Below are 21,155 nucleotides of genomic sequence, written 5' to 3'. Positions count from 1 at the left end.
GTACTAAAATAAGACTAAAAGAAAAATAACTATAAGTTTATATATAATAACTGAAATAAAATAAAAAACCTTATAGTGGAAATATAAATATTTAGGAAGTATTTATTTTTCATGTAGTTGAACTGGATCTACTGACATAAAACTAAAATAAAAATTTAAATAAAAAAACAACTATATAGACATTTTTAAAAAATAATAAAATTAGAAAAAGTACTAAAGAATCTAAATTAAATTTTCATTTTTAATGTGAATATCAGCACTTAATTTATTGCTAATAGTATTGCTGCTGTGACAAAGACATTTCTGTTTGTTAGGATTAATAAAGTATTTTTAAAATCAATTCAAAAGGAAATTTATGGAAGATAGAAATATTTAGAGATATTTGGTAGTTATGGGACACATTTATAATTACATTTGCATGCAGAATTTCACATCACTTTTTTCATTTGCACTAATAATAATAATAACAATGTAATAATAATAATAATAATATCTCTAAAACATTATGAAAAAATAAATATAAAATATTATATTTTCTTGACTTTTTTTTTTATTTCCATAGTGGACCTCAGAGTATTCTTAAGTAAGTAGAAACAATATGATATAGTAGAATCTGAAACTATGAAATATGGTGGTGATTTTTGACTCTTTTTCGCTCATTGTCTTGATTTCCTCTCTCATCACCTGTAGAAAGACTCCTCCCAGGTAAACGTGTTTGTATGGTGGTTTAGTGATGTTTTTATGATGTGTGTGTGTGTGTGTGTGTGTGTACTTGTTTTTACTACTTTGTGAGGTCCAAAGGACTTCAAACAAAAAGTTTGTCCTGAAATCGGACTCCACAAAGACATGATTTTTTTTATTTTTTATATAAGACTATAAAATGACTAAATATGTGTCCCTGCAGCACAAAAGCAGTCATCAGTAACACAGGTATATTTGTAGCAATAGACAACAATACATTGTATGGATCAAAATTATACATTTCTCTTTTATGACAAAAATCATTAGGATATTAAGATCATGTTCCATCAAGATATTTAGTAAATTTCCTACCATAAATATATCAAAACTTAATTTCTGATTAGTAATATGCATTGCTAAGAACTTCATTTGAACAACTTTAAAGGAGATTTTCTCAATATTTAGATTTTCTTTGCACCCTCACATCAACGGAAATCTTATTTATTCAGCTTTTCAATATTTATACAGATGGTGTATAAATCTCAGAAAATGTACCCTGATGACTGGTTCTGTGGTCCAGGGTCACACATACTATCATCCAAACCTAAACCTACCCATCACAGAAAACATTCTTATAAGCATGTTAAAAAATGTTTTAAGAATGATTTAACATTATTTTATCTACCATTTTTGTATTAATATAAGAATGTTTTAACATTTTAACATATATATATATATATCTCAAACGCATACAAAGAAAACAAGTTGATAGAATAGAAAAAAGAATACAAAGCTATTGTTATTTTTAATTTTTATTTTTTGAAAGATAAACAACCAGTTAGAAAATGAATAGAGAGTGCAAGTGATGGAGGGTAAATATTTTGTGTGTGTGTGTGTGTGTGTGTGTTAGGTCCATACCAGAATGAATTTTAACAATCTATTAAACATTCTTTAGTATCGTTTTTAAGATGTCCAACTAAAGGACCCTACAAAATGGTATATATTATAATAATATTTTCTTTGTGTCAAAGTAATATAAACGATGTGTGTGTGTGTGTCTCAGAACCGCTCGTAAGCCCGTGCTGGAGCCGGAGGGGAATCACGTCTCTGCTCTCAGTGATGCCAGTAAGAAGCGTGTGATCGAGGACACGGAGGACTGGCATCCACGCACCGGCACGTCTCAGTCACGCTCCTTCCGCATCCTAGCGCAGATCACCGGCACAGAGAACGGTACACACTCATCCAGTCCTTCATTACACTCCTGTGGGCTCTACAGCTCAAGCTCAAAGTGTTTCTCTCTTCTCTCCTCTAGAGCAAGCCCAGGAGAACCGGCCCGGGAAGAAGTAAGTTCTGATGTTGCTCTGTCTGATTGTTGATTATCTTCTGTCTGATCAGAGCTGTGCTCAAACCTTCCTGGCATTCAAGGAAATTGTTAGTAATCGAAAGGGATTGTGGGTAATCAGGGCTGTTTTCTGAACACACATATTCTGTTTCCAAATCTATTGCCCTGATGTCTGTATAGACAGATCACTTTGGAGACGACATAAAAAAAAAAAAAAAAAAATATATATATATTTATTACACACTACCATGTAAATTTTAAATACAATTTCAGCCATATTTTGATATAAGCACTTTATGTAAAGTATTGTATGGGATATCTAAAATTCACTTTAATTCACTTGTTTAAATGATATTACTTCAGTATTTACACCAATGTAATTTTGAAACTGCAAGATGTTTATCTGTTGCTGCTGGATCTGACACATGTAGTCGGTCAGGAACCGTTATCAGCTGATAGTGACCGTTATAAGGCCAAATATCAATCTGATCAATACGTCCTGGTCTAATTCTAGCACTTTGAAGCGTTAGATATGTGAACAGCTGTTTTCCACACTTGTGTGCTTGTGCTGAGGTTTATTACTCGTTTACTGTCCTTCCACTGTCTGCTTTCCTCTAACGGGTGTGTTTCCCGTCTGTCCTGTCTGTCTCTGTGCTTCCACCGTCAGGGTGACCAGAGTGGACCCAGAGGTGGTCAGGCCTCAGTACAACAAGCTGAGAGACTGGCATCACGGGGTCTCGGCCCGCGTGCTAAACGTGTAGTAGACCCGCCCACAGCTGTCAATCACAGCGTCACGGTCATGTGACCCGAGAGCAAGTGTGTGTGTGTGTGTGTGTGTGTGTACCACTGATCTATACACAGTGTTGGGAAGGTGGCTTTGGAAATGATTACAAGTTACCTGATCTAAAATGTAATAAGTAGTGTAACTATTTCAGTTACTTTATTAAAGTAATATTACATTTGATTACTTCTCTAAATGCAGGGTCAACCTTACAGTAATAGGCTATTCAACACTGATTACTGGCACTTTCAAAATCCTTCATCACTTGAATTAAGATCATAATTTAATTTTAAAGCACAGCCACCACAAAATCAGACTTCCTTTGAGATCATTCTGAGGTTAAATAAAGATTTAAAACCAAAACAAGATATAGTTTAATAGCTATGATACTGTTTTTGAAATCAAATCTTGCATAGTTATGATCGGAAACACTGGCATCTAACAATGCCTTGGAAAAGAACAGTTAATCTTAAAAAATAAAGCATATACATGAACACAAATAGGTCATAAAACAGTTATTGAATAAGCATGTGTCCTAAACTCCTGAAACACATTTTAGAACATTAAAGATATCATTCATATCTCTGTGTGTGTGTGTGTGTGTGTGTGTGTGTGTGTGTGTGTGTGTGTGTGTGTGTGTGTGTGTGTGTGTGTGTGTGTGTGTGTGTGTGTGTGTGTGTGTGAGAAAACAAAAATCTGATGTAACCCCATTTGTAATTGTTAACATTTTCATAACTAACTGTAATTTAACTACAGTTTTTCTCAGTAACTGTAATCAGTTGAATCAGAATCAGAACTGTAACTGATTACAATTGCATTTATTTTGTAATTAAATTACGTAATTTAGTTGCAAATAAGTAGTTACTTCCCAACACTGTCTGTATGTAAGTGACTGGATTGCTCATTGTGTTCTGAACTGCTGACAGAGATGGACTCACTGTAGGAGATGAGAGTGAGCCTTAATAACCAATCACATTACAGCCTTGACCTCACGGAGTTTCAGTCAGTTCTGTGACTCTCAATCGCTGTTTATGGATCCCATAGGAATGAATGGGAAGTGCCGTAATCTGAAACACAAATGTTTCAAAAAGTCAGTGACTTCTCTTATAAAACAGCATTTTTTCACGTTAAACTCGACAAATTTTGAGCAGGGTTAAAAAGCCCCAAAGTAGCTCAATGATCATATCCCATATCAAAACTCAAAATATGTCATTTCCATACCTAAAATTGATATTTTACATCTATTTTATTGTCACCCTTCTGCAGATTAGGCATGGCTCGATACCATGATTTTGGCTTCGGTACGATACCAGAATGTAATACCTTGATATTGATACTAAATCAATACCATAGGTGACAAATAACCAGCCTCAAAAGAGAAGTGAATTAAAAACTATTTTATTAAAATAATAATAACAGATTCATATCTTAATACATTTGTATCAAACTGTAACAAAACACCTACAGGGAGCATGAGTTATATAGGCTAACTGAAGTAATAAGATGAAAATATATTCAAATCTTCTGATGTTTTCAGTGCAAACAAAATGTCTCAATGTAACAAAAAACCTAACATGGGTTACATTTTGACTGAGTTTGAAGTCAGATTTCAGGCTCAGCCAAAGAAAAAGCATTAAATATAAATCTCTCTCTCGGCTGCTTCATATTAGCAGAAACATTCCCTTCATATTGATACTAAAATTAATATAGCAAAACTCTATAATTCAATTAATATTCGATTGTATAAAATGCAAGTGTAATTGTTTGCAACCACCTAGCTTAAAAAAAGTTAGTAAATTCAATGCATGTTTTTTTTCAGTGTATGTATATTTTGAATGTCCTGATTGAGCAACATCTGTTTCTGACTAGCATTACCGTTTCCATGTAAAATATTAAATTAATCATTAATTTAACCAACGTTTAAATCATTACCTGCTTCAAAATGAATGCTGTTAAGACAATAATTTGCACTTAGCCTAGTGTACGAATAAAAACATTAGAACAAAATTACATAAACAGAGAATAACTGTACAAGGCGAATATGTGCATAAATGTTTATTCAGATTTCAGAATGAGCTCTTTTCATTTGTAATGCACATGTTGAGGATCTGTCTGATGTTTATGTTGTTCACTACTAATGTATATGAATAACTTTTTAATAAGCAGGGGTAATTCCCGACATTACACAAATAACCGTACATGCTTGGGACGTTTGCACTGTAAGAACGTACAGGGATACTTCAGAGGTTTTCTCATTAAAATCATATGATTTCCTATTAATTGAACAGAAATATAAATAAGGCGGCGCGGTGGCTTCACTGTGACGTTATGAGCAATCCGGTTCTCTATTATAGATCGGTGGTGTGTGTGAGAGTCGTCAGGGTTTTGGCTGAAGGATGTTAGATTTGTGTGATGGTCTTTTCTTCTTTGCATGACTTCTATCAGCTGTTTCTTCTGTATGTTCCTGCTGTCACACACACATCTGATCACCTGCGCTCTGTACTTTATTTCACGGCTCTGATGCTGCAGTGTTTCTCTCTGAATCTTCCAATAAAGCTTTTCTTTCTTATTTCTGCATCTGATGTCTCTTCTTTCCTCTGTTTTCTATTCTGTTGAAATGGCACAGAAATGATTCAGTGTTTGGTTTAGTGGTTGAGTTTTCCTGTGAACTCCCAGAGGAACATAATTCTGATTCTATTAACAATTCTGTTTTCAGGAGGCGTTCACATACTTTTTTACACACTAGTATGTCTCAAAGAAGTAGATACTTTTATTAAGAAATTCATCAAGGGTGCATTAAATTGATCAAAAGTAGCAGTAAAGGCATTTATAATGTTACAAAAGATTCCTATTTCTAATAAATGCTGTTCTTTTGAACTTTCTATTCATCTGTGAATCCTGAAAAATAATGTATCACGGTTTCCACAAAAATATTGAGCAGCACAACTGTGTTCATCATTGATAATAATCAGAAATGTTTGTTGAGCAGTAAATCAGTATATTATTATGATTTCTGAAGATCATGTGACACTGAAGACTGCAGTAAAGATGCTGAAAATACAGCTGCAGATCACAGAAATAAATTACAGTTTAACACATTCACATAGAAAACAGCTGTTTTACATTAGAATAATATTTTACTATTTTTACTGTATTTTTGATCAAATAAATGCAGCTTTGATGAACAGAATTTCAAACAAAAAATGCAATTATTCCCAACTTATGACAACTTATGATGCGTGTGTGAATGCACATTGATGTTTTATAATATGTATATAAGATTTATTTAATAATAATTGTTAATTGCAGATGGAGCTGTATCTGTATGTCTGTCACTACACAGAAAACCTTAAAGCAGCACTAATGAAACTCCGGCTCGGTCCAGTCATTTAAAATTAATTATATTAGATTGTGACATGAACCTTTTATAGAGCCGTCAGACACTGACACACAACATCCATCTATGACAGAAGATCTGGATATTTCTAATATTTATTTATTGGAGATAAATAATAGATATGATTGCACCTTCTGGCCACATACCCCTCTCTCTGTTTCGGTCTCGGTCAGTTTCTCCATCCATTTTTTGTCACATTTGTCCTCAGGAGCCCACAAAACTGAATGACACACTGAACACTGAAGAAAATGAAACGTGTTTCAATCAAATCCCTGTGTCATGTAGAGATGTGAGGAGGAGAGAAACCTGAGGGCTGGTTATATATTAATGCTTCTATTCACTTTAATGCACCTTCATCATTTGCTGCAGGCTGTGAAAGACTGCTGCAGTTCTGTTAGTGGACAGTAGGTGACAGGATTTCATTGGATTTCACCGTTTCAGTCAAGTTCAGTCCATCATCACTAGAAGTAGTGCTGCATGTGATGTGATGAAACACTTTATATACTCATTACATAGTAAAAATGTTGAAATATTACAATTTCAAATATCTGTTTTCTATGTGAATATGTGTTTAACTGTAATTTATTTCTGTGATCTGCAGCTGTATTTCCAGCATCATTACTCCAGTCTTCAGTGTCACATGATCTTCAGAAATCATAATAATATACTGATTTACTGATCAACAAACATTTCTGATTATTATCAATGTTGAACACAGTTGTGCTGCACAATATTTTTGTGACAGCTATGTTTTGTGGAAAAGTTAGAATAATTGACACTAATTGAGCAGTAAATCAGTATATTATTATGATTTCTGAAGATCATGTGACACTGAAGACTGGAGTAATGATGCTGGAAATACAGCTGCAGATCACAGAAATACATTAGTTTAACACATTCACATACAAAACATCTGTTTTAAATAGTTTTTCCTGTATCGGATAAATGCATATAGCAACCGGCCACTTTTACTTTAACAAAAAAAGTAAAGATATAATTGCATAATATGCATGTAACATTATGTTCTGTAATAATGGGTGCATTTATCTCTTTTGTTTACTAGACTAATTTCAGGGGTAACAGAAGGCTGTGTTTTAGTTTCAAACAGACTCCATGCGGTGATCAATAAAGATTAAAGAGCTGTAATGTTGCCGTATGGTGGCTTTCCGTGGGTAAAATTTAATTTTGCAGCGAGTGTGTGAGATGACGCTCACCTGCTGGTGGTGTTTCTGGAGTGTTACCAGCTGCTCAATGCATATGTGCCCTGTGTGACCTCCTGCGGCGCGTCTCTGTGCTTCTGTCTTTGTCTTTCTGCTGCATGTTTGCATTGGATGCAACTCCACAGACAAGTCACAGATGGTAAAACCACAGTATTTATATATATATATATATATATATATATATATATATATATATATATATATATATATATATATATATATATCTCTGAAAACATGACAGTACTTTTTTTTTACGTTAATTACTATTTTATTAATTATTGTATAATTTTTTTGAGACCGCTTGAGTGGTACTGACCTGTGAAACAAAAAATACATATAATTATATTAGTAAAAATTACATTACCATAATAAATATTTTTGTAATTTATATATGTATTTTACATAATGTTTTTGTAATTAAAATATCTATAATATTTTTGCAATAATTTTTGCATTAATGACAAATAAACACATTTATTATTTAATATTAAAAGATATGTACAATAAATATATATATTATTAAAAATGTTATATACTTCTGTATATTTAATTCCATATAATTCAATTATATTATTAAAATATATATAATATCATATGTATTAATGTATATCATTAAAATGCATTTACACATTTTAATTTCACAATTTAAACACATTTACTCCTTAAATTCTCCTCACCATATTATTATTATTATTATTATTATTATTATCCTCAGTGGTTATTCTGATTATGCTTTCATTACTGTAATACAACTAAAAAATACTCTAATACATTTTATTTAAATTATCATATACTGGGGTCAAATACTTATTTGACTCCTTAAAATGCAAATCAATTGATAACTTTTTTGAAATGCGTTTTTCTGGATTGTTTTGTTGTTGTTCTGTCTTTCTCTGTTCAAATAAACCTACCATTAAAGTTATAGACTGATCATTTCTTTGTCAGTGGGCAAACGCACAAAATCAGCAGGGGATCGAATCATCCCCCCCACTGTAAAGACAGTACATCAAGTGCTAGTGTAATGTATAATATTTTACATTTTAAAACTTATGTTTGAGTCATTTAAAACAATGAAAATTTGATTACATAGAATACATTAATTTCATGACAATTAAAAATCTTGCCAAAGTCAAATTTTTTCTTAAAAAAAAAAAAAAACTTATTACTTAACTTTCTCTTACAAAGGTACATAACATTTATTTGTACTTATGTTCACAAGAAAAATATTGTTATTCAACAACAACAACAAAAAAGACACTGGATGGAAGTAATACAATAAAAAGATTAAGTATTAATCAGCTTCTAATTGAAGCCAGATATAGTGTGAGAGAAAATAAAATGATGATGATTATTATTAAAAGCAAAGTATAATTAGTATTAATTCTGGTTGTGGGGTGAAGTGTGACCCGGACATGTTGTCGACAGAAACACGTTGGCACTGGTTTAGTTAATTAACAAGCCATCTGGGACCGCTGTGCCGCTGGTATTTGATCAAGCTGCTTGTATCTTCTCCTGTATGGCTCTGGATGGGTCTGGAGCTCTCTCACGCTCAGCCTGATGTGTTTCCGGTTTATCAATCAGCCATCCGGTTCTGTGTTTAAACCTCCTCCATCCTACGGTCTGACCGCACGTTTGCCTGGAAATCTATTTGTGTGTGACAGTAAACGACATGCAAATGAATCAGGCTGAATTAGGGGTGTGCGACGTTGACACATATCTCTATATTTTCTGGGATTTTATCGATAATGATAATTATATTTTGCAGAGTGTGTTATTGTGCTGCATCATCAGGACTGTCGTGGACAGCTGACTCCTAAAGATTTTGATATTCTTCATTTTCTGTGTGATGGTGATAGAAATTAATTAAACTGATTTTGACCTTTTATGGGCATTTTTACCTTTATAAAGTTATTCTTTCTAAAAGTGTGCATCATCTTTTGAATCAAGTTCTTACATTTAATCAGTCAATTAGAATAATAAGACATTTAAGCTGTTACCAAGCAAATGAAATCATTATTAATGAAAACCATGTTTGCAGTGCAGAGGAAACACAGAAGTGACGTTTAGATGCATTTACACCGTTTAATGCAGCTCAGAGAAACATGGCGTGCTTTAACCTGCAGTTACAAATGCATAAATAATGTCTTGATGTTTTAAACGTAAAACGTTGAATACTGATTTTATTTGAAATGATTAAATAGAAAGAAAGAAGAGATACTTTAAATGTGAATTTAAAACTGCCAGTAGGTGGCAGCAAGTCACTGTTAATAAACGGAATCATTTAAACGAGTGATTCTTTCAGGAATGAGACCGTCATGTTGCTCAGAGGCGCCAGTCAGCACTGTGACTGTGTTTGGATTTATTTGTGTTGCCGAAATAGATAAAAACAGGCAATATGGTGTCTAAAACGCAAGTCTCTTAATATTAACTTCTTGTTTATTGAACTGCTGTATAAAATCTAAATCACGTTAGTAATCATGCTTATTTTGAGAAAGACAAAAAAGCACTCTGCGTGTGATATTGATCAACTAAATGAAATGTGAAAATATACATTTTCTGCCCCCATATCTTGAGTTTTGTGATCATTCTTCATGCATCTTAATACTGAATCATGCAGTGAAAGAACACACCTGTCTAACCTACTAGACTTCATCACGTAATGCATGCATGTGTGTTTTGTTTGGTTTTTGCAGTATACTCAGTCAAATCGCACATCGTTAAAACAACAATTGCGATATTATCGCAGACGATATATATGAATGTAGAAACACTATCTGCTCTCAGAGAGATTTCTGGTGTGTGTTCGGGTGTTTGTTTTGTGGTCTAGCTGAGCTGAAAGTCACTTTCTCTGTCTTTCTCTCCAGCGAGGCCGCAGAGGAGCTTCAGCCCAGTTCTCATGCCACGTCTTCAGTCAAAACCATGAGCAAAGCGGCCGCTGGAGCCCCGCGGGGCAACGGTGTCCCTCCAGCCGCAGCCAAGAGCTGGCAGTCGAGCAGCGCCGCAGGTCAGACCTTCAGCTCCTCACACATCAGACTGATTCTGCGTGATTGTGTTTGTAAACAGTCCAGCATCATTTCAGTTTCTCCATCAGTGAACTATTCAGTTATACACGGTGTATATAGACAGACAGATATTTATGGGTTATACATGGACGCGTGTGCGGTTACCATGCTGTATTACAGCTTTAATCAGGATAAACCGTACATTACAAGCAGTAGCATTTACAAATAACAGCGTATCTAAAAGTATGAGACAACAACAAACCAAAACCATACAATTGAGAGTCGTGCTTGCACAGGTTCTGTGTGATCCTCTTCACTAATATCCTCTGGGTCTCAATCGGGCTCAAGTTGATAAGAAATATAGACAACGCCATTGTTTACAATACAACCGGAGCACATGCCACTGACCTGAGGGGCGGGACTTTCAGACACGCACTAGAGGCGGATTAGCCAATCACAACACACTGGGCCAGCTAACCAATCAGAGCCCATTGCGTATTTCTGAGGGAGGGGCTTCATAAAACCAGGAAATCATCAGAGCATTTAGGAGAAGGGACAGAGTGGTGTGGAATAAAGGTAAATTATGTGAAAAACAATGCGTTTTATTCACACGTTAGACTGCACCCCATAAACACAATCAAGCCTAGAAAAAAAGTCAGCTCATGAGAGACTTCTAATTCAGTCAAATTCTATCCTCTATTGCTGATGTATTTTTTCATTTTAATTGTACTTTCATTTTAAGTTAGTGTTATGTGCTTTAGTCATTTTCATTAAGTATTTTAATATTTCTGTAATATTACAGCTTTAATAAATTTAAGTTGTAGTAATTTAGGTAAACTTCATCTTAAACGTATTTATTTGTTTTAGTTAGTTGCAAAGACAACAGTTTTAATTTTAATTTAAGTTTTTCATCTAATTTTATTCTTTTTAAAATATATATGCATTATTATTCTAAACTTATATGTATATAAAATGTAACGTAATTATAAACTTAACTTTTATTTCAAATATATATACATATGCTAAACCCTTATTTTGTTCTGTTTTAGTAATTTTAGTACTTCAGCTAAAATTATTTCAGTCAGTTGCCAAGGCAACATTTCTATTTATTCATTTAATTTAATTCCTTTGTTTGTTTTTTAAGTTTAACATATTTTAAATATATATATATATATTTTTTTTTTATTTTGGCCGTTTTCCATGAGCTGTTGCCTGTTTGTCAGATGAAGGCAGCTGAGCGTCCTGTAGATGGCAGACTGATGCTTCTGGAGATTTAGTTTGTTTTTAAAGCTTTGAGTAAATGCTGGTATGAAAGAGCTGTGTTTTATTCAGGAAGCTGGAATGGTGTTCCTCCTTCACGATTAGAGCATGTGCTCGTGGTGTGTTTGCGGGGGTCTCGGTCTCTGATTGTGGACTCTGTGGACTCTGAGCCGCTGTATTGTGGGCATGTGGCTGGTGTTTACCCATCATGCCCTCTGCTGCCAGGCGGCTGAACACAGGTATCTGTGTGTAGTGGATGTGAGTGAACGCCCGGGGCTCAGATTCCTGCTCGGCTCGGACCGTTCTCCAGGAGCTGCGGGTCACAGGAGAGGAGTTCATCAGCAGAGCATCTCCTCAATTAAAGCTCATGTCCCTGATTGAGTCCAGACGGCTGCATTAGAGCAGAGAGAGCAGAAGGACAGCATATGGCCTTCATTTCTCTGAGAAACCTGCAGAGCTCTCAGATCCTCACTGATGGCGATGGGGCTCAGACATGTCCAATGCTATTTCTGGCTTTGATTTTAATGTTTTAAAATTTCGAGAATTTTTTTATTTTTTTTTTGTCCATGTGGATTGTCTGCAATTATTTTTTTTTTTTTTATATATATATATATATATTTCTAATATCTAGTTTTCAAAATGTCTGGCCATAATTCTATGACAAATAATATTATAAACAAAAAACTTATTCTTAGTATCATATTAGTATCATTAGTATTTAGTTTTTATATATAACATTTATTTTGTTTTATTTGTTTTTAATTTATTTCCATGAGTTTTCTTGGCCTGGAAATAACCATTTTAAAATTCCATATGATTTCCAGGTTTTGACTAAATCAGTAAAATAAAGTAATCCAAATATTACAATATCATCTGATGAATTAATTTGTTTCAGTAAGTGACCGCACAGTGAACTGGCTGCTTTATTGAGAAAAGGAGTGATTTGTTACATCTCTAATTATTGGGTTAATTTTAGGTACATTTTTCAGGTAAATTTGACCTAAAAGGTTCATTTTTGTAAGTTAATTAAATTATGATGTTGAATTAATAAATGAATAAATGAAGGGTTGTCACTTCCCGAAAAAGGTATTATTATTTTAAAAATAATTTACTTAATTTAAAAAATCTATATAACAAATTAATACGTTAATTTTAATATAATTTTAATTAAAAATACACTTAATTTTTTTCTTTTAAAATGTTTGAATTTGATATATTATAACTTCTTAGTTCATGATGTTGATTTTAAAAAAAATGAATGGTTTCACATTTAACAGTATTTTTTTGGACAGTATTTTTTGGACTGGACATTTTAAAAGTTAAAAGATTTACTACATTTTTTTTATCGTATAAAGACTTTTTACGGTTTAATTTTTTTAGCTTAATGAAATTCTGATGTTGAATAAAAAAAAATGCACACATTTTTAGACAGTTAATCTGATTTATATTCAGAAACTCCAGAGCTTCATGATCAAATGCAGATTTTTCATTGTGTGATGAAGTTGTCCTCTCTCTCTCTCACACACACAGTCACACACACACACACACTTCCTGCAGATGTCCGTCAGCTGCAGACTCTTTCACAGCTGTACAGTACGAGCTGATCCATTCTCACCAGCTCAGAAACCCGGGGTATGTTTGCTGCGTGACCTCTGACCCCCGCTGTCTCTCCGGAGTAGGCCAGAGAAGGGAAGGCTTGTCTCAGAGACAGGATTATTTAGCCAGGTGTGTCCTCCGCTTCTGGGAATGTGTTTTTTTTTTCCCGGCCTGAGTAAACCGATCCATTGTTTTGCGGCGGTGCGGTGTGGATGTCCCGTCCCTTCAGAAGAGATAGAGTTTATATATCTTAACCAGAACTTTCCATCACCTTCGGTCACGCTACATAGCCGCGCACAATACCGCGATCTCATTACCGCACTCTTCCGTAACACAGGCGCTGTTGTGGGTGAGGTTCAGCGAGGGGTCGCCAGATTGAGATCTCTTTCTCTTTGATTAGGGTTTCCCAGAGCAGGTGCACCTGCGCCCCAGACAGGCCCCTCGATCGGACGGGTCAGCAGCAAGGGCCCGGATCGACCCGCGCCTCAGGCTCACCCCAGCGACGGAGATGATTCGCTGGTGCAGAGAGCCGAACACATCCCGGCGGGAACACGGACTCCCATGTGCGGCCACTGCAACATGGTCATCAGGTCAGACTTCTGCATCACCACACATTATCTGACCCTGTCTCACCCTCATTCACTGAGATTCTGCCGTTCTTAAATAACTGCGTGTTTTATTTTTTAAAATTAGATAAAATGTTTGTAGACAAATTTTAAGTTGGCTTGGAAAAGCCTAGCCAGAAAGTTTGAAGGAGTTTTGAAAGCTTGAAGTTTGAAGGGTTTTAGTTTGAAGTAGTTCAGTTTTAATTTAGTAGTTTTAAAAGCCAGATAGATAAACCACCAAAAAAACAGCTAAAACCAGTTGATTTAGCAAAACAAAAAAAAAAGCCGCTTAAAACCAGCTGATTTGGCCAAAAAGGCCAAAACCAGTTAAAATCAGCTGATGTATTAAAAACTCGCCAATTTAGCAAAAAATGCTATAAACCCCCCCCCCCCCCCCCCCAAAACAGATAAAACCAACAGATTTATTAAAAACCAGTCAATTTAACAGAAAAAGTTAATAACTAGCTAAAACCAGCTGATTTGTAAAAAAAAAAAAAATGTACAGCCAAAAACCAGCTGAACAACTGATTTAGCAAAAAACTTAAACACCAGCTAAAACCAGTGATTTAGGATGATAATAGCATGGATTAGCATATTGCTAGCATGAGATTTGTATGAAAATTGTAAGTCAGATGAGTTTGTAAAGAGCGAGCACTCTGAGTCAGAACAGTCTGAGTTTAGTGGCTCCAGCTTAAACTATGTTTCAATTGCAAATTTAGTCTCAGAAGAAGAATAAGAAGAAGCTTAAATAGCAGATCAGTAAGCAGATCTTTTTCAAGCCAACTTAATTAGGGCTGTCGATTTAACATGTTACTTTGACACAATTAATTTTGGAGAAATAACGCATTAATTGTATTATAAATTATTACAGGAGCAAGAGTGCTGCTTTACCCACAATCTGCAGCAATGCAATCCAATAACAGAGAAGTTAATAATAGTGTAATAGTTTTATTCAAAGCCACAGCAGTGATTCGTTACTGAATGAATCAGCCATTTGGACTATTAATTAATTAGAATTAAATTTTAGTCTTAACTAACTTAACTGAGATTTATTTCACTTTTGAACATATAGAATTAAACATTAAATTTATTGGCATTAATACAAATATAAAAATTATTCCAAAGTATGTGACCTGTAACATCATAAATAAATAAACCATATAATTAATAATAATTAAAAGAGTGTCTTTGTACATGAAGAACAGTTCATATTTCACAATCCTAAAAGTGGCTCCAAATAAAGGACACACTTGATTCGGTCTGAAATCATTATCTGAATGTGGAGGATCTTTCTGATATTATTCACACAATAAATCCTTCATTCAGTCCCAGATAAGCTCATCTAAACGATAGTGTTCATTTTAGCAGCTTAAAACACGCAGAAGCATCAGGCTGATACTTTATAACTCCATAAACTACATTTGATAAGCCCTTTATGAAAACTGTTACGTTTTATGTGGCATGTCTGGGAACTTGAGGGTTTGAAATGACAGAGAATACATTTAAATATTGTTTAGTTTTGAGTATTATTCTATTATAATTTATTTTTCTGTTTAGGTCATTTTTATATATATATATATGTATGTGTATATGTGTATATATATATGTGTATATATGTGTGTGTATGTATGTGTATATATATGTGTGTATGTGTAACTTATACATTAAATATACACTTCCATTCAAAATATTTTTTATGTTTCTGAAAGAAGTCTCTTCTGCTCAAGGTTGCATTTATTTGATCAAAAATACAGCAAAAATATTAAAACATTATTACAATGTAAATGATCTGTTTTCTATGTGAATATGTGTTAAACTGTAATGTATTTCTGTGATCTGCAGCTGTATTTTCAGCATCATTACTCCAGTCTTCAGTGTCACATGATCTTCAGAAATCATAATAATATACTGATTTACTGATCAACAAACATTTCTGATTATTATCAATGTTGAACACAGTTGTGCTGCTCAATATTTTTGGGGAAACTGCGATGCATTTTATTTGTCAGGATTCACAGATGAATAAAAAGTTCAAAAGAACAGCATTTATTAGAAATAGAAATCTTTTATAACATTATAAATGCCTTTACTGTCACTTTTGATCAATTTAATGCATCCTTGCTGAATAATAAAAAACAAACACAAAACATTTCTGACCTCAGACTTTTGAACGGTAGTGTTACATTTGTTACAGATTTTGTAACGTTGAACACCTACACAAGACCTTCTTGTTAAAATAACAGAATCAAAGGTTACATTAGTGCGGCTGTGTAGCTAAACGAGCGTCTGGATTTGGGCGGTGAAGGCTGAGTTTGTCCCGCAGCTAACGATGTTTGAGGAGCTCAGGTCTCCAGAGAGCAGGATCCGTTACGCCACAGACTCCCAGACTCCGGCCGAAGCGGCCGTGACATCCAAGCTTAAAGTCTCCGCTTTCTGCATCTGATATCGCCAGTGTCTGTTGTTTTCCCTTCCAGCTAATCATGCGATTTGTCAGCCGCATCCCCGCCGCTGTCCTCTCGTTACCTCGACAGATTGCTCCTCCTCAGATCCCTGTTTTCACAGTGTCCGGACAGACCAGAGCTCTGATAGCACACCTTGCTCAAATTCAACTTAGAGCTTTGCGTTGTATGTGCTTTATGAGGAAAAACATTTTACGCTGTTATTTTAGTTATGTAACAGTTATTTTAGTGTAATTGAGTTTATAGCATCATAGTTTTTAATATTTTACATTTATATTGTATTTTCCATTCAGGGTTTTATAGTTCACAATCAGTAAAACTGAAATAAAAAACAAAACCATTAAAATAACATTTCATTTTATTGATTTATTTTTTGTTACTTAAAATAAATTAAACATTAACTGCAAAAAAAAAGAAAAATACTAGTTGTCAATGCAACATTTCAATTTTTCAGTTAACAACTAATACTAAAACTGAAATATTAATAAATTAATAAACTATAAACAACAACTACTAAAAATGACAAAAACACACGAAAACGTTAACAATTTTATACTAAAAACATTTTAATTTGTAAAGTTTTAGCAATTTTGTTGTTTGTCATTTTAGTAGCTTTTGGTTTTTTTGTTAAATGTCTGTATAGTTTATTCATTTATGTACATTTTAGTTATATTGTTAATTTATTATATATATATATACTGAACAAATGCAGAATATATATATATATATATATATATATATATATATATATATATATATATATATATATATATATATATATATATATATATATATAAAAAATAAAATAAATTATATGTATGTATGTATATATGTGTGTATGTTAATAGCTTCCTATTTCTGTGGAAACCAGATTCACAGATGAACAGAAGGTTCATAAGAATAGCATTTATTTGAAATGGAAATATTTTGTAACGTTATAAATCCCTTTACTGTCACTTTTAATTAATTTAATGCATCCCTTAAAAAAATAATAATTTACTGACGTCAAACTTTTGAATGGTAGTGTTACATTTGTTACAAATTTTGCAACATTGAACTCCTACACAAGACCTTCATGTTTCTAAATTACATTTATATTTAGTCATTTTGCAGATGCTTTTATCCAAAGCGACTTTCAAACTGTTTTTTAAATTAAAATGAGAAATGTTGCCTTGGCCACTAGCTGAAATAATAATAATAATAACAGTAGTAATAGAAGTCATTTATTTCAGTAAAGAACATGTTTTTGATGGCTTTAGTTCACTATAATAACTCTGAGTGCTTGTCATCTAATGATGATGTGTCGTGTAGTAATCGTCTCTGGTGTTTGCAGGGGTCCGTTCCTGGTGGCGATGGGCAAATCGTGGCATAAGGAGGAGTTCAACTGTTCTCACTGCCGCAGTTCTCTGGCAGACGTGGGTTTCGTGGAGGAGCGCGGCTCCGTCTACTGCGAGCGCTGTTACGAGCAGTTTCTGGCCCCGACCTGCTTCAGATGCCAGCAGAAGGTTCTCGGGGTGAGACACAGCAGCTGAGTTTGTGCTGCTAGTTAGTGCTGCTATTGCTCATACTCCTGACAGGATTGTTAAAAGTTCAGTTTGTCCATCGTCCTGCAGCTTTTGTGAATGAATCCTCAGATCATGCGCCTCACTGGACTGTAATTCATTCAAATCAGTGACACCTTTAACGTCAATGGTGTGACTGTAACAGCTGTTGTCAGGTAAAAATTATATGCATTTATTAAATGTAAATTATAGAAATACTGGTAACGCTTTACAATAAGGTTCATTAGTTAACAACATTATTAAACATGAACTAAGAATGAAAAATACTTCTACAGCATTTATTAATCTTAATGTTAATTTCAGCATTTACTAATGCATTATTAAAAGTTGTGTTTGTTAACATTAGTTAATGCATTGTGCATCTAACATGAATAAACAATGAACAACTGCATTTTCATTAACATTAACAGATTAATATAGTGTAATAAATGCATTGTTCATTGTTTAAGTTGTTTAATACATTAATATTAACAAATGACAGCTTATTGTAAAGTGTTACCAAAATACTTAATATTTGTAACATTAATTTAGATTTTAAATATAACATTTTGAAAAAAAAAATATATATATATATATACCCCGACTTTTCTCTTTTTTTATCAAAATGTGCTTTTACCTTAGACTGTAATATAACTGTAATATATTTGTAGTCATTTTAACTTTCAGTACAGTAAATCAATCAGTTACTGTATTAAAACCAACACAACAAACAGGGAGTATGTTATTGTTTATAAAAGATTTAAGTATTTTGATAAATCTTTGGAACACATGATCTATTTTCTCTCATCTCAGAATAGTCTGTGCATCTGCTGTGGTAAAAACAGCACAAATAAAACCATTAGTCCATTTACATTCACCTGGATGCTAATATTCACATTTAAACATCTTAACAAATGATTGAACCCCTCTCTGTTTTAGATGAAGTGAGAAGACAATAAGTGCCATAGATTTCATATAATAATGATCAAATTAAATAGAATTTATAAAACGTAAAATTATTTATTAAATATATATACAGAAATATTTATTTGAAACTTTATTTTAATATTTAATATATTTTCACATACACGAGTCAAGAGTCAATTATTTCAAAAATAATAAAAAAACAAAATTAAAAAAATATTTATATATTTCAAACATTTATTGTATTAATTTATCAAATGTAGATTACTGAAATATTTATTGAATATGATATTTGAAATATTATATATTATATAAATATTTAAATGCATGTCCCCTTAAATAGTTAAGTGCAATAAATATAATTGTTCATCATGAATGATGCTCTGAAGTAGTTTGAGAGCTGCTGTATTGGAGTGTCAGCACCTCCTCGTTTCTCTCTTGACCTCATGATTGTTCCCTGTAAAGCTTTATTCCCTTCTCTCTGAGAGCGTTGGACTGTGGGAACGGGCTTTAATCGGGATCATAAGGTCTGGTTTATCTGGCCCCGGCCGCTCAGATGTGTGACAATTAGCGCTTCACATGAACTCAGGGGACGTCGATCCGCTCGGGCAGAAGAGCTTCACTCAGATAATGAGCTCCGGGACGCTTTCAGAGCAGAGATGAAACACGTTTCATTGTCCTGAAGATCACATTTCATTTACAGGAGCTCCAGATACGTGTGTGAACATCATTACATCAGATCTGCGCTCAGTTTACAGACCTGGACTGCATTTCCCCAAAACATCGTAGCACCATTAGTTTCAATAGGTCTACGATGTATTTAAGCTTATGATGTTTTTGGGAAACGCAGCCCTGATCAATATGTTAGTCAATCAGTGATCATCTCAATTAATCTCCATCCATGTTTTAAATGCGCTGGGATTTCTAAACAGGGGTTTGTGAGTTGATGAAAAGTGAAGAATTAAATTAAATGTAAAATGTATATAAATAAATGGGCCTGCACAACAGTACAGTAAAAAGGTGTGTGTGGGGGGGGGTGAAAGTGTAAAATTAAAGATGTAAATATCAGTATTGTAACTTGTAGTGTAAAATAAAACTCATTATTATTATTATTATTATTATTATATTCAACTTGGCTAGTCCTAAAACACCAGTGTGAATATAACATGGACCCAACACCCATTGTAAACACCCTTATATTAATATTTATTTATATAAATATTATAAATTATAATAAATGCATGTAATTTATTTAGTAGAATTTTTATCATATTTGATATAATCAATTTTATGACTCTCTTTTTCTCTCTATACAGGCATTGCATTGTATATACTATTCTCTCTCATATATATACGTATATGTGTTATTTTCATATGTACATGTAAAATTTTAAATTAAAATCTAAAAATACTTACTAAAATGATGAAATATTTTATTTGTCTAGCGGCATGCCATGTGACCGTTATTGAAATATGAAGCTAACATCTCTGCGGTTAGATGAGGATGTTATGTGAAGTATTTAGCGTGTGACTGATGCTGGAGCAGACGTGTCTGCTGGAGGATGTGATGCTGAGTGAAGCTTCAGCAGGAAGAGTTCAGGCTGCGCTCTAATCTGCGTTCTCATCTGCTAACAGGAAGTCATCAATGCCCTGAAGCAAACCTGGCATGTGTACTGCTTCCTGTGCACCACCTGCCAGCAGCCCATCCGCAACAACACCTTCCACCTGGAGGACGGACAGCCGTACTGCGAGACCGGTGAGAAACCAAACCACAGCCTGTCAATATATATGCATGTGTATATATTAGGGGTGTAACGATTCATCGATATGGATCAATACGATGCATCGATGCCACGTGTAAAATATCAATATCTGTATTATAAATAGGCACCTTTATTTTGGCACGGTCCACATTTTCACATAATGTCCGTCTATGCATTACCACCAACGTGTGCATTCTCGTTCAAACTCACGTATCAGGACGCGATATATCCGTATCTGTAGCCTATATTAAATCCATGCTTTCGTTCTTAAAGTGAAAGCAAATAAATAATAAATCTATAGCTGTCAAAGAAAAATACAAGTGTTCACTGCTCCTGACTAAACCTTTGTAACATCAAAACTGATTAATCTAGATTTAATTTATACAGTGAAGACTATGCAGTTATTTTACATATGATTATTATATTTCTGTAGCGTAGCCTGTTGTGAATGTCCCAATTGAGGTACAGGATGTGAAAATTTCAGATAAATGTTCATGTTATATATTTTGGTTGCATTTGTGAGTTAATAAAATGTACATGGTTATTTAAAATAGGTATATAATATCATAATATCGATCGATATA

The 21,155-nt window shown here is 33.6% G+C and overlaps 1 protein-coding gene across 2 annotated transcripts in view; it reads left to right on the top strand.

The window, feature by feature from the left end:
- Positions 1-21,155, top strand: part of pdlim5b (PDZ and LIM domain 5b) — an 88,499-nt gene that overhangs the window by 61,221 nt on the left and 6,123 nt on the right. For both annotated transcript variants that reach the window (XM_079408215.1, XM_079408216.1), the window contains exons 6-11: positions 1,745-1,911; positions 1,994-2,024; positions 10,286-10,425; positions 13,680-13,869; positions 17,677-17,857; positions 20,444-20,564. In XM_079408215.1, the coding sequence (XP_079264341.1) occupies positions 1,745-1,911; positions 1,994-2,024; positions 10,286-10,425; positions 13,680-13,869; positions 17,677-17,857; positions 20,444-20,564 (830 nt within the window). The remainder of the gene's footprint in view (positions 1-1,744; positions 1,912-1,993; positions 2,025-10,285; positions 10,426-13,679; positions 13,870-17,676; positions 17,858-20,443; positions 20,565-21,155) is intronic.

This window comes from Barbus barbus (genome assembly GCF_936440315.1).
Source record: "Barbus barbus genome assembly, chromosome: 45".
Lineage (NCBI taxonomy): Eukaryota > Metazoa > Chordata > Actinopteri > Cypriniformes > Cyprinidae > Barbus > Barbus barbus.
Note: the sequence above shows the minus strand (reverse complement) of the source record. Positions and strands in the feature narration are given on the sequence as shown.